The sequence below is a fragment of the Leptodactylus fuscus genome, chromosome 5, assembly GCF_031893055.1.
Source record: "Leptodactylus fuscus isolate aLepFus1 chromosome 5, aLepFus1.hap2, whole genome shotgun sequence".
Classification (NCBI taxonomy): domain Eukaryota; kingdom Metazoa; phylum Chordata; class Amphibia; order Anura; family Leptodactylidae; genus Leptodactylus; species Leptodactylus fuscus.
In genome coordinates, this window is record NC_134269.1 from 32,206,030 (window position 1) to 32,219,219 (window position 13,190).

The 13,190-nt window shown below is 45.7% G+C and overlaps 1 protein-coding gene across 4 annotated transcripts in view; it reads left to right on the top strand.

Annotated features, from left to right (window-relative positions):
- BRD4 (bromodomain containing 4) overlaps positions 1-11,438 on the top strand; it is a 30,283-nt gene extending 18,845 nt beyond the window's left edge. For all 4 annotated transcript variants that reach the window (XM_075272776.1, XM_075272779.1, XM_075272777.1 and 1 more), the window contains exons 10-21: positions 436-629; positions 1,031-1,353; positions 3,337-3,447; positions 3,564-3,616; positions 3,967-4,261; positions 4,353-5,009; positions 5,098-5,207; positions 5,313-5,472; positions 7,349-7,476; positions 8,264-8,463; positions 9,287-9,482; positions 9,576-11,438. In XM_075272776.1, the coding sequence (XP_075128877.1) occupies positions 436-629; positions 1,031-1,353; positions 3,337-3,447; positions 3,564-3,616; positions 3,967-4,261; positions 4,353-5,009; positions 5,098-5,207; positions 5,313-5,472; positions 7,349-7,476; positions 8,264-8,463; positions 9,287-9,482; positions 9,576-9,647 (2,499 nt within the window). In that variant the 3' untranslated portion in view covers positions 9,648-11,438. The remainder of the gene's footprint in view (positions 1-435; positions 630-1,030; positions 1,354-3,336; positions 3,448-3,563; positions 3,617-3,966; positions 4,262-4,352; positions 5,010-5,097; positions 5,208-5,312; positions 5,473-7,348; positions 7,477-8,263; positions 8,464-9,286; positions 9,483-9,575) is intronic.
- The last annotated feature ends 1,752 nt before the right edge of the window (positions 11,439-13,190 follow it).

The following is a 13,190-nucleotide window of genomic DNA, read 5'->3' on the forward strand; positions in this document are numbered from 1 at the left end:
CCCCTCCCCGTTTGGGATGCTAACCATGTTCACTGATAGGGGCTCCCCTTACAGCACAAGCAGAAACTACATGTCCCACATGAGGGGTTTGGCACATCTTTGGGATGGTTACACAGGTTTTTGAAGCGAACAAATCCACTTTGAATGCTCTTCCAAAGAAAACATGAGGTTTAGGATGAGATTTTGATGTGGTCTCAGCCTCCCATTGACTTCTGGTGATACAGTGGTTTGGATTCTGTGCAAATTCCTCCACAGTAGCTTACTTGTCACCATCTTCTTCATTGCTTATAATTGGCAGTAAACTGTTTTTGCCCACTGGAGGACCCCTGTAACTTGCCCCACTCTTTCTAAGTTTCGATCTCTTCTCGAGTGTTGTATAAACGTTATTGGAAACAAGCAGTGATCCGGGATTTAACCTATTAATCCTTCTTTTAGTTGAAAGCTGTCCATGAGCAACTAGCGGCCCTCTCTCAGCCACAGCCAAACAAACCAAAGAAAAAGGAACGGGAGAAGCGAAAGGAAAAGCACAAAAGGAAGGAAGAGGTTGAAGAGCCGCGGAAGAACCGAGCCCGGGAACCTCCAGCTAAAAAACCCAAGAAAAGTGTTCAAGGGCCAGTGGGGACACCGAGGTACGTTACTGGCCAAAGTGCAGCCTGTCCAACACTTATGACTATATCTATTCCTGCCAAGCCCTGTATACACAATCATGTGTGGTACAGCCGACAGTGCATGTGTTCTCAGTTAGGAAAAGTATATGACCCTTTAGGGCTTGTTCACATGCAGAATTGGCCTCAAAATCTGCTGCCAAAACTGGCTCCCATTCAAGTCAATGGGAGCCGCTCGCTTCTTTTTTCCGCTAGCTAGTAGCGGAAAAAAGAAGCGAGCTGACCCTTCTCGCCGCGGATTCCGTGGCTGAATGCCAGATTATGAGGACTTTCCTTTTATCATGCATTTGTGTTTTTTGCTTTTTCTTACTTAAAACCCCCAAACATTTCATTTAATATTTTCCCTATTCCTTTCATTTCGACAGCATAAAAAAAGAAGCGCCTCTGCCGGTGTCTCGCCCACCTCGTCCTGCACCTCCACCCGCTCCCTGCGAGTCTTCAGAAGAGGAGACGCAAAGATGTCGGCCTATGTCTTATGAGGAAAAGCGCCAGCTGAGCTTGGACATTAATAAACTTCCAGGAGAGAAGCTTGGGCGCGTAGTACACATTATTCAGTCCCGGGAACCATCACTTAAAAACTCGAATCCAGACGAAATAGAAATAGACTTTGAGACTCTTAAGCCGTCCACTCTGCGAGAGCTGGAGAGATACGTCACCTCTTGTCTGAGAAAGAAACGGAAGCCTCAAGGTGAGGTCTATAGAAGCAGCGCCGGGGTCGAGCATCCGTATATGACTAACCGTGTGCTCATGACTAGAGATGAGCAAACACTGTTCGGATCAGCCGATCCGAACAGCACGCACCCATAGAAATGAATGGAAGCACCTGTGACGCCGGCCGCCGGCAAAGTCAGTCTTACAGGTGCTTCCATTCATTTCTATGGGAGCGTGCTGTTTGGATCGGCTGATCCGAACAGTGTTCGCTCATCTCTACTCATGACCAATAGTGTTTTTTTTTTGTTTTTTGTGTTTTTTTTTTTTTTAGCTTGTATCCCAAGACAGTGTGCTAGTTCAAATACATAAGTTGTATTTCCTTCCTTTGATCCAAGCTGGTATCATCTTGTGTATGGTTGTAAGAGGAGACTCCCATGTCTGCTGTCTATAGTATTACATATGTAGATTGGAAATAGGCAAACCCTGGCAGCCATATTATCACCTGTATACCATTTATCCTATAGGATACACAATAAATGACAGATTGGGTGGGGGTAGGGGGGTTCTGACACTGAACCTTCATGGATCCTTAGAATTCGGAGCATGTGAATCTCATGGCAGGTGTTAGTGGTCAGACCCCTGCCGATCAGAAATAACCCCCTTTTTTATACCATTAATTTCTTAGTTTAGTTTTCCTTTTAAGAATATGTTGATCTGAAAAAAAAATATCATGGGTAGTTTTACATGCAGTGTTTTTTTTTCCTGGGCTCTTTTATGGTTAGCAGTTTTTGTTTATTTTTCAAGATATGATTTGGCCATTTTTGCATGCTCTACGTGTGGTATTCACTAAAAAAAAAAAAAAAACACAAAAAAACCTGACAAGTTGCTCTGTGTAAGGGGCCGTTGGATTCCGGCAGCAGTGTCTGTGCTATTGTCTGCACAAGGTTCTAGCAATGGACATTATCTGGTCTGTCTGTAATTTCCATTCATTTTAATGGGATTTTATCTTGTGTCTGTTTATACCCATGTCTATCTCTGTAAGTGGACAAAAAATCCTACATGCAGGACTTTTCTGTTATTTTTTTTTTAACATTGGGCAACGGACTCCTAATGGACAGTTACTGTCCATTTGTGTTTTTTTTTTCAACAGACACCTTCTGAACAGTATCTAACAGTAGTGTGAAACCTGCCTAACCGAGCTTGTGGGGGAAAAAAACAACCTTGAAAATCATGACTATACTAGTTTGGGGAATCATGGCTGAGAGCTGTGTTTAAAAACAATCCAGTTTTTAAATGGTGTTTCTTACAAGGAGATGTCTGCTGTGGTCCAGTCTTATGTGGCTGTAGCCCTTTTATATTTTTGTTTTTAGAAAAAGAAAAAAAAGGGACTGTAAAAATACAGCTAAGGGCGGGTTACACCTGCGCCCGGTGTCCACTTTCAGGTTTCCGTCTTCTGCCTGAGAAACTGGACAGGAGACGGAAGCCATCAGACAGTTTTCAAACCCATTCATTTGAATGGGTTTGCAAAGTGTCCACCTGTGAGCGTTTTCTGCCCTCTGCGGTGAAACGGTTTTTTTTTTTTTTTTTTTATACACCAGACACAGTTGGACATGCAGGACTTTGTGTCTGGTTAAAAAAAAAACCTAAAAACTGTTTCACCGCAGAGACCACTGACTGCCGGGTTTCTGTCTCCTGTCGGCAGAAGACGGAAACCCACAAAGCGGAGACCGGGCGCAGATGTGAATCCGCCCTATTCTTCACCTTGTGAACAAGGTCACCCTTTTTATGGTTATTTACTCCTGGTCCTCACTTTTGCTTGATCTCTTCTCTGCATTCAGAAGAATACAGATGTTTGGGTTCGTTTTATGGACAACCAAGAAACCAGTCTGTGCGGTGTCTGTTCATATATTGGTTACATGTATTGAAAATTTTGGACATGGCTTACATTTCCTCTTAAAGGAGAAGTCCTCTTTCCTTCCCAATACACTTTCCTGAAGCCGCTGTTCTCTTTTACCCACAGATAAAATTGAGGCTCCCACGTCTGGTTCCGGCAAAGGGAAAGGATTCTCCTCTTCTGAATCTGAAAGCTCCAGCGAGTCCAGCACTTCAGACAGTGAAGAGTCTGACCCAGGTTAGATTATATATATTATTAAGCGCATGTCCAATAAATGACTGGCTCGCTGACATTGTACCATTGGGAATGGGGGAGATTAGTGAAGCATTTCTTGATTTCTCGTATCCTTACAGACATGGCTCCGAAGCAAAAGAAAAAGAGTCACTCATCGAGAGAATCCCGAAAGGTAATGTCGCCCTCCTTTGTCTTGCTCACATGGGTACTGTGTACTTGATAACATCTGTAAATCTCTGCCGTTTCTTTTATATCACACAATCTTTGCGAACACTGTAAAGTCGCAAACATTTTTTCTAGGCAGAGTTTGATTTTTTTTCTTTAAAAAAAATTAAAAAGTTAGACAAATTCCTTTTAAGATGTGTTTGTAACGCAAATTGCGATGAGACTTGGCTTGGATGGGGCGGCTTGTTTGCAGGTCCTAGCTGCCGCGGGCAGATGGCATTCTGCTAATGTCAGGTGACTGATTCCTCATTCTGGCCGTTCACCCCTGTTCTGATTTTATTCTCCTTCTCTTCACAGAATCATCACCAATCTCATCCTCCTCCGCAGTCTCTCGCCCCTCCTTCCAATGCCATGAAACCCCCCTCCCCTAATCCTCCACCGTCGTACGTCCCTCCTCCCAGCCTGGACACGTCCCACCCTTCTCTTCATCACCCCATCCATCCTGCTAGTGTTTTTGAAGCTGTCTCTGCTCACTATGGGCAGCCAGGTCTACACATCCCGACACCTGATCTTCCAGCACACTTAACAGGTGGTCAGCCGGAACGTGTTTCTCCGCCTCATCTCAACCAACATGCACTTGTTAGTCCTCCCGGTAAGCTGCTTTTCTTTGCATATGGTGCTAGTATGTTTAACACTGTTGTGAAAGGTTGTGTAACATTCATTGTATTTCTTTTTATTTTCAGCTCTGCACAACGCCATGCCCCAACAACCCTCACGCCCCTCGAATCGTGCAGCTGCTCTTCCCCCAAAACCTGTCCGACCGCCCTCAGCCTCACCTCCTCCACCACAGACGCATCACCAACCGGCCTCTCATTCCCACCATCACCATCCACAGCCCCCTCACGTCCTCTTAGAAGATGATGGTCCACCATCTCCTACCAGTGGTCTCCCTCCTTCCCCTATTCATCTTGGACCTGCACAGATGGCCCTGTATTTGCAGCAACTACAGAAATCGCAGCAACCCCCCACTCAGTCTCCCCTCCAGCCCCTCCTTCCTTCTGTCAAAGTGCAGAGTCAAGCCCCGCTGACTGCTCCGCCTCAGTCAGTACGTCACTTGCAGAACCTGCCTTACCCTTCTCCTTCCTCTTCTTCTGTAAGTGCTGCCCCCCAACCACCTCCTCCTTCATCCCATGTACATCAGTTACAGACTCCCCCCGCAGCTTCCCAGCAGCAGCCCCCAGGACAGGCACCTCCGTCATCCCAGCAGCACCCAACTCTGCAAAGTCCTTTGGTTCCTCCACACCAACAGCTTGTGCAACACCAGCAGGCCAAGCAGCAACAAGTCATTCAGCATCATCACCCCTCCCCGCGGCAGCAGAAACCAGAGCCGTACCCTGGAGGTGAGTACAGCATCAGTATGCTAGTCGGATAGAGGGAAACGGTCATATGTGTCCAAGTCGTGATTGACCTGTTCCGTTCTGTATCTAGGTCACATGAGAGAGGCGCCATCACCTCTTCTCCTCCATTCACCTCAGGTGGCTCCATTTGCAAGCATGGCCCATCCACCTTCACCACAGGCCGTGCAACCTAAGAAGCAGGTAAACCATCTCATTCCTCTTCTACTTTCTTATGTTGGCGTTTATCACGTTTTCAACAGTTTTGTGTTCTCTGAAGCTCATTTTATGTCTTTGTTTCTCCTCCAGGAAATGAGAGGATCATCAGTGTTGCAGCCTCAGCCGCTCGTGGTAAAAGAACAAAAGCGCCATTCGCCCTCTCTGAGGCCTGAAGGTTTTTCTCCGGGCATGAGGAGTGAATCCCATAAGCTTCCAGAATCGCTTAAGAGCTCCAGCCATGAACAGCAGCGTGAGTTATACATTATTGTCAAATGGTGAATAACAGCCTTCCCATGGCTGCTTCTAAAACCATGAGTGTGAATGGGCCTATTCATATGTCCTTATACACGGCCATTAAAGAAGCAGTGAAGGCTCCTATCAGTTTTGATGAATATAAAAACATATACCTGAATACAATCATAGACTGTGTGACAGCAGTTCTTCGCCAAAATGTGAGGCCAAAAATTGACAGACACTTCCTGCTTTTCATGGACATCAGGTCCATGGAAATGGAACGGTCATGCATAAGGCCTTACACTTATATACATGACTAGCCTCTGCCCTCAACTTCGTCTGCGTGTTTTTGACGTCGATGATCCGCCTATATTCAGCAAATTGCTGCCATCGATGGTTTGCCTGCTCCGGCGCTTCAGCAGCTCTTAAGCTGTCCTGCTGCTGAACTCCTTCCTCATGCTGTGCCCGTGATTGTTCTGGCATCTCAGCAGCTCGCTGGGAAGCCATATAATGAGCATCCAAACACACAAACTTTCACATTTATAATAGTAGGGTAGTGACACATCTGGATGCTGAAACGAAGGGACAGAATCCATCAGTGTAGTGCTGCAAGGCTTCGTCTATCTGCTAGGAGGAGCGGAGTGCATGATTTTAGGATCTGTAGAATACCGTATTTTTCGGACTATAAGACGCACTTTTTTTCCTCCCAATATGGGAGGAAAATGTGTGTGCGTCTTATAGTCCGAATGCAGCGTGTGCAGCGTCTGTGTCCCGTCTGTGTGAATCAAAAGGAGAGCAGCACGGTGCCTGCCTGCTCTGCCCCTCCTTCCCTGTCTGTGTCGCGTCTTTGCAGGAGCGAGATATGAGAGGCAGGGAAGTAAGGGCGGGCCAGACAGGTGAAGGAAGCGTGGTTTCAAGCTTGCCGAGAAAACCACGCCTCCTTCTCCCGTCTGGCCCGCCCCTCCTTCACTGCCTCTCAGATCTGGCTCTGGCAATGAAGCCACACAGACAGGGAAGGAGGGGCGGGCCAAACGGGAGGAGGAGGCGTGGTTTTCTCGGCAAGCTTGACACCACGCCTCCTTCACCCGTCTGGCCCGCCCCTACTTCCCTGTCTGTGTGGCTTCATTGCCGGAGCAAGATGTGAGAGGCAGTGAAGGAGGGACGAGCCAGACGGGTGAAAGAGGCGTGTTTTCAAGTTTGCTTAGAAAACCACACCTCCTTCACCCGTCTGGCCCGCCCCTTTTTTCTCTTCTTGCATAGCTTCACTGCAGGGTGTCTCTTTCCATCCATGGATGAGATAGATTAGATATAGATAGACAGAAAGATAGATAGATAGATAGATAGATAGAGATATATGTTCAAATCACTCCCATATCCCTAGAATACATATAAAACAAAAACATTACTGTGAAACACATACACATTTGGTATCCCTGTGTCCGAAAGCCCCCGGTTCTATTTACATTGGTGAAATATTATATTATTAGGTTATTAAATATTTCACCAATTTGTTTTCCTTAAAATTTTTTTTTTCCCTATTTTCCTCCTCTAAAACCTTAGTGCGTCTTATGGTCCGAAAAATACGGTATATAGTAGCCCCTGCACTAGTGCTCTCACATCTACCCTCACCAATCCAAACTTCTGACATGGTCACTTTGGCATGTCAGAAGTTTTACAAAACTAGAAGTATATAGGTATGTATGTGCAGACGGCAAACTGCAGGACTGAAATGTTTTCCCATAAAAGAACCACTGTCCCTCACCCTTCTTCAGACCCCATAGAACATGATAGAGCAAACAGGGGTTGTAACCGGATGTTGGGAAGAGTTTGGTCAGGTGATGTTGGCTCTTAAAATGTCACTGACACAGGATTTGACTCCTATTCCATTCCAGGGCCAGAGATGAAACCTATTGATGGCAGCCGCCAGGTGCGACCTTCAGATCAGAACATTACCCCTCAAGTGGTCCCCGAGAAGGAAAAACAAAAGCCGGAGCCTAAGACACCAGTGGCCCCCAAAAAGGTAATACATCAATACTAGTGGAAATGGCAACTGGACCAAAGGGATTGTTCAGCCATGTGACCAGAACTGCTTAAAATGTTATCAAATGGAAATGAAGGGGAAAAAAAAAGACCTAATGCCTAATTACCGGTTTGCCAATTGGTCTCTTGATCCCGGCCCAAGGATTAACATCCTGATGGGGACGGTCACTGGCTGCAGTGGTGACTGGTCAGTGATCAGCTGCAGCACTTACATAATGGGGACAGATGAGCATGGGTCTAGGAAGTTTCAGGAGGGGATATTGGTTAAAGGGGGTCTCCCTTGCATATATATATAAACCTCCTTCACTTTTTTCACAACTTCTGGTGTTCCGGCTGCTTTTTTGAAGTTCTATTGAACGGGACAAATCCTTTTCTCATTGGTGAGCACCCTATGCCTAGACCGATGTGGTCATATATATGTTTTGTGTAATATAAAACCACATAGGTTGTCTTGATATCGGTTGACAACAGATATGACCATGAATCTAGGAACTTTCTATGAGTTTCACAATCTATCAAACTACATTGTGCTGATCAGTAGGAGCTCCTCATAGACTTGTGTAAGAGCTGAGCTGCAGTAATTCATAGGTAAGAGCTCCATCTGCTGCTGGCTCTGTGCTCCATGTGTAAACAGCTGATCGGTGGGGTCCTTCATTGTTGGACCCTGTCAGTCTCATATTGATGACTGTCATCAATGCCAGAACCCCCGTGTGTATCTTGACATTTTGGCTATGTGTGACTTATCTTTCCTCCCCCTCCCTCTGCAGGATCTGAAAATTAAAAACATGGGCTCCTGGGCCAGTCTCGTACAGAAGCCTACTGTCACCCCCACGGCTGCCGGGAAGTCATCGAGCGACAGCTTTGAGCTTTTTAGACGTGCAGCTCGGGAGAAGGAAGAGAGGGAGAAGGCTCTGAAGCTGCAGGCCGAACAAGCCGAGAGGATGAGACGAGAACAAGAGAGGATGAGGTAGGACTTGGTATATAGATCTGTACACCCGACAACCCCAGGTGATCGAGAGGGAGATAAAACCTAGCAAAATGCCATAAGGTGGAAATATTCCGCTACTTGTAACAGAGCTTGTTATACATTATTAGAGTCTTAGAGGTTTTGTCCTTTCTCTCTCGTATATTCAGGAGTATCTAGATTTGTTTTTTTTTTCCAGCACAGAAACTTCAGTTTCCATAGGACATGGGCAACGTTAAAGGATATTTTACCCTTTGCAATAGTCACGAACCCCAAGTGATCTCAGTGCATGTATTCTAGAGATGAGCGAACACTATTTGAAACAGCCGTTTGGAATAGCACGCTCTCATAGAAATGAATGGACGTAGCCGGCACACAAGGGGTTAAGCTGCTGGCAAAGTCTGCGTGCCGGCCGCTTCCATTCATTTCTATGGGAGTGTGCTATTCCAAACGGCTGTTTCAAATAGTTTTCGCTCATCTCTGTTGTATTCTTGTGTGTTATATGGCCGAACAAGCGATCTCTTCTGCTGTAGTCAAGTATACAGTATGAACCCTAACAGTTATCAAGGCAACTGACTGACACCCAGGTACTTAGAATAGGACATCTGCATGAGTCAAAAACTCACCAAGGCAATAGTCCTGCCCACTAAGCAACCACTCTCCATGGCCGATGTCATGTCAGGCCTACAGTATGGCTGCCCAACCCCTTGAAGTGTAGGGTAAGCTCAGATCACTTAGGTAGAAGGCTTCATTTTGCAGTTGGTGTTACCAGTCTTAGGAAGCTGATTATAAATAACCTGACACCCGGTCTATGGATTTGTTCTAGATCCCGGGAGGAAGATGACGCTCAGGAGCAAGCACGTAAAGTGCACGAAGAAGCTCGGCGAAGGCAAGAGCAACAACAACAGCATGTGCAAAATGCTCTTCCTGCAGCTCCACCCCCTACACAGAGCTCTCAGCCAATCATGGATCAGCGAGAGATGGAAAGGAGGCGGGAACAGGAGAGAAGACGGCGACAGGCGGTAAGCAGCCAAGGCACCATGTGTCCATCTGTAGACAGTATAGACCGCCATGACGTAGACTCTTATGCTAATGCGTGTCCTTTGCCTCCACAGATGGCGCCCTCTATAGACATGAATTTTCAGAGTGACCTGATGGAGATATTTGAACAGAACTTGTTCTCTTGAGACTTCAATCTTCGCACCGTCACCACCTCCACCACTTTACTCCACTCGGCCCTGTCCCGTGATTTCCACTTTTGGTTTTTTTTTGGGTTATTTTTCCCCCTTTTTCTTTTAAATGTCACCGAGGGGCAGAGGGGGGGACACCACCCCACAAGAGACACTGACGTTCATGTCCCTCATGTATTTTTACCCCAGCCTTTGTACATGGAAATATGGAGTCTCCACAAGTGTTGACCTGAAAGCGAGGAGACGTAAAGCCTCAGTAATGGATTATCATGCAGTAAAAACCTCTTGTTTTCCTACCACCCACAGAGCGATTTGGAAGAGCATGGACTCATTGGGGGAGGGGGTAGCAGAGGTATCCCTCTATAACCCGCTTTCTGTGAGAAGTGGGGAGGAGCGCTCTGCATTGAGTGAGGTTCACACGCCGGGAGACAGGCGTTTGGGTACAGTGCAAAGTGTGCTTGTTTGTGTCAGGGCTACGAGGGCTGCAGAACATTGCTCATTGTGTGCGCAAGTAGAGAGGACTGGTGTATAGAATCCAAATGCCCCCGCCGCTCTTTGGGGAGGGGGGCCCCATTTAGCCTTGTTTTATACAGGATTGCATCTACTCACCTCTTTGCCATTGCACCTTGAGTTCGGTGGTTGGGTCCCGGGCAGAGCTACATAGCGGTGTGTATGCGTGTGTCTCGCTAGCACACGTTACGTGATATAGAACGTGGACGTACACAATGGCAGTAGTTGGATTTGGCGTACGCGCGCCGGTTTCTATATCTGTATCGTGCGTGTAGCCGCTCCCGCACCCGACATCGCTCACGGTGTCCATGTTTGGCTGCATTTCATATACAGTGATGACTGCTCGAGGATAGCCCATCTTTGTTTTATTTTGTACACACATTTCTATGTGCCTGCAATGATTGTACTTTTTTTTTTTTTTTGTTTCTTTGTTTTTATAATATTGTATACATCTTCCTTTCATGTCGTGTACGTGTGTGTATGTTTGTCCTTGTACACCCAAATTGCTCTCGAAACTCAGGTATTAATCCCCCCCTATTTTTTTTTTCCTCTAAGGACGTAGAAACCGCTCCGTAGAAAGTAAGCAAGTATAGTCCCATAGTCCCAATCTGCACATCGTCGCATTGTATATTGCTTTACATGTATACATGCGGGTGGGCTGTATACAGACACACACATGTAGTTGCATGGTTTATACGTATTCTTATGACTTTGTTATAAACACCATCCTATGTATTTTACTATCGCTCTGCTGGGCCGACCATTACGTTGCATGGCTGCCTTCACCCCCCATCCCCCCCGTAGGCTACGTTTTCTCGCCCAGCCATCGCCGCTGTGTTCTTGTATTCTCACAAGGACACCGCGCTTCCAGCGTGAGGGTTCAACCTGTCCCAAGGGCAGACACGAATGTGTGTTTGAGGGTCGTAGACCACCGCGGTTACGTATACACTGTAGCATCAATAATCCCTGCAAAAAAAACAACCCCTTCATACGACCATGTTATGCTGTGAAATGCGTCGGGCGTCCAGCTCTCTGAAACCTGGTGCAATGATCTGCTCGCACACAATCCAATAGTCTGCAACAATCCCTATGCCCTTAGTCTGTAGGCGCTGCAGTAATGCAGAGTAGCTGTACCAGCCCTAAGTTTAGTGCGGGCCCTGTGAGTGCGAGTGACCGTGTGTCTGTGCGTGCGTATTCGTGTGTGCATGGCAGGGGGGGAGGGAGGGGAATCTTTAATTGTTTTGATCGCCCTGTTAATTTGATATGAACTTTGACCTTCCCCTGGACTTTTTTTTTTTTTTTTCCCTTATCCCATATCCTGTCTCTGTAATTTTACTCTGTTTTATTTTTTTGTTCTTTTTTTTTTTTTTTTTTATTTTATATATAAATATATATAATTTGACTTGTTCAAAACGAAAAAAAAAAACAAAAAAAACTAAAATCCTTTTATGTGCCATAAGCTCTCGTTTCCTTTATTCTCCCCTTTCCTTCTCCCATTGTCTCCCACCCCCTCCTTTATTTTTTAGATAGTGCACCCCACCCCCCCATACATTCTCCTGAGCAAACAGGCACAGAAGTCTGTGTTGTAACTGATTTCATGCAATAAAGTCTTTTTTATTATATTTTCATTTCATTTTACTTTTGCTGCATATACGGAAGAAAAATAATAATAATTTATGTTGGTTTCAACCCGTTTGCCTTTGTTGCCCACCCCTCTCCCCCTCCCCCCTTTATCGTTCCCCTTTTTTTATTTATCCGGCAGAAGGGTGCTCTCTACATCTGCGGGGCCTGGCGGAGGGTGCGGGGATTGACACATCGGCAATATTGGGGAGCCATGTAAGATTGTGAGGGTGATACTTGTTCAGTATTTGCAAAGTGATGATGGGGCTTCGTGATGCTCTGCAGGGGTGGATACCTTTTATTTTTGGATGGTGTACAGGATGGACACAATATACACAATATACTTCCCTTTGTATTCATTCTTAATCGTGACTTCTCTCTGGTATTACTAAGTGGTGGGCACACTTACTACTCCAATTGGGGAGGGGTCCGAGGCCCCCAAATGTGACCATAATACACTAAACAGTATTCTGTCTCGAGTTTCCAAACATCATCTGGATTCCTTTTTCCGATTTGCCTTACTTGCCCATGTGGCTGCGTCCTATTACCATAACAGTCATGTGTTCTCTATGGCGTAACCATTTTGTTTTTTTTATGCCCCCCACTCACCCTCCTAGACATAACTGACTTATAGCTGATACTAAAATACATTAAATGTATATGAAGTCCATACTTTATATGTAAAATTTTATTTAAAGTGACAGTCCAGACACGAGCTCGAAAATGATCTGCGAGTCGGCACCTATAGCAAATTATTACTGATTATTTATTTACTCCAAATTTTGCTTCCTTTGCTCCATTAAGACAGATCTGTTGTCTATGGCGGGGCCTACAGGAAGTCTGACGTAGTCTGAGACACGCCCCCTGCACTGCTGCAGCCTGAACCAATGATGATTCAGGGGGCGTGTCTTAGACTTCCTGTAGGCGCTGCAGCTAAACTAGTCACAGATTAGAAGTCTCTGTTCTTATGGAGCCCCTATAAGAAGCAAAATCAATGGAAACCAGAGCAGGTAGAGATCACCTATAAGTCCTGATCTGATTTTTTTTTTTTTTTTTTTTTGAGCTCCAGATTAGAGCGTCCCTTTAAGCACTCTATCCCCTTGACGGAAACCTCTGTACATGGCGCTGTGTATTAGCTCCTATGAAGTCCTGTAACTATGCAGATAATACCGGCGTCTGCAGAAATCGCCTCTGTCCAATTTTTATATTTTTTGTTAAACCCTACGTATAAATGGTCTATTTTTCTGACAAAAATATCAAATAAAATACAAGAAATCCAATAAAATCTATCAGAGTACAAGCCAGTGTATATTAGCTCAGTATTGTAAGGGTTACTTACGAAGGAGGTATACAGTAAGAGAGGGGCTGGAGGAGACTACACAAACATGGCGGCTCGCAGATATAGCGCCA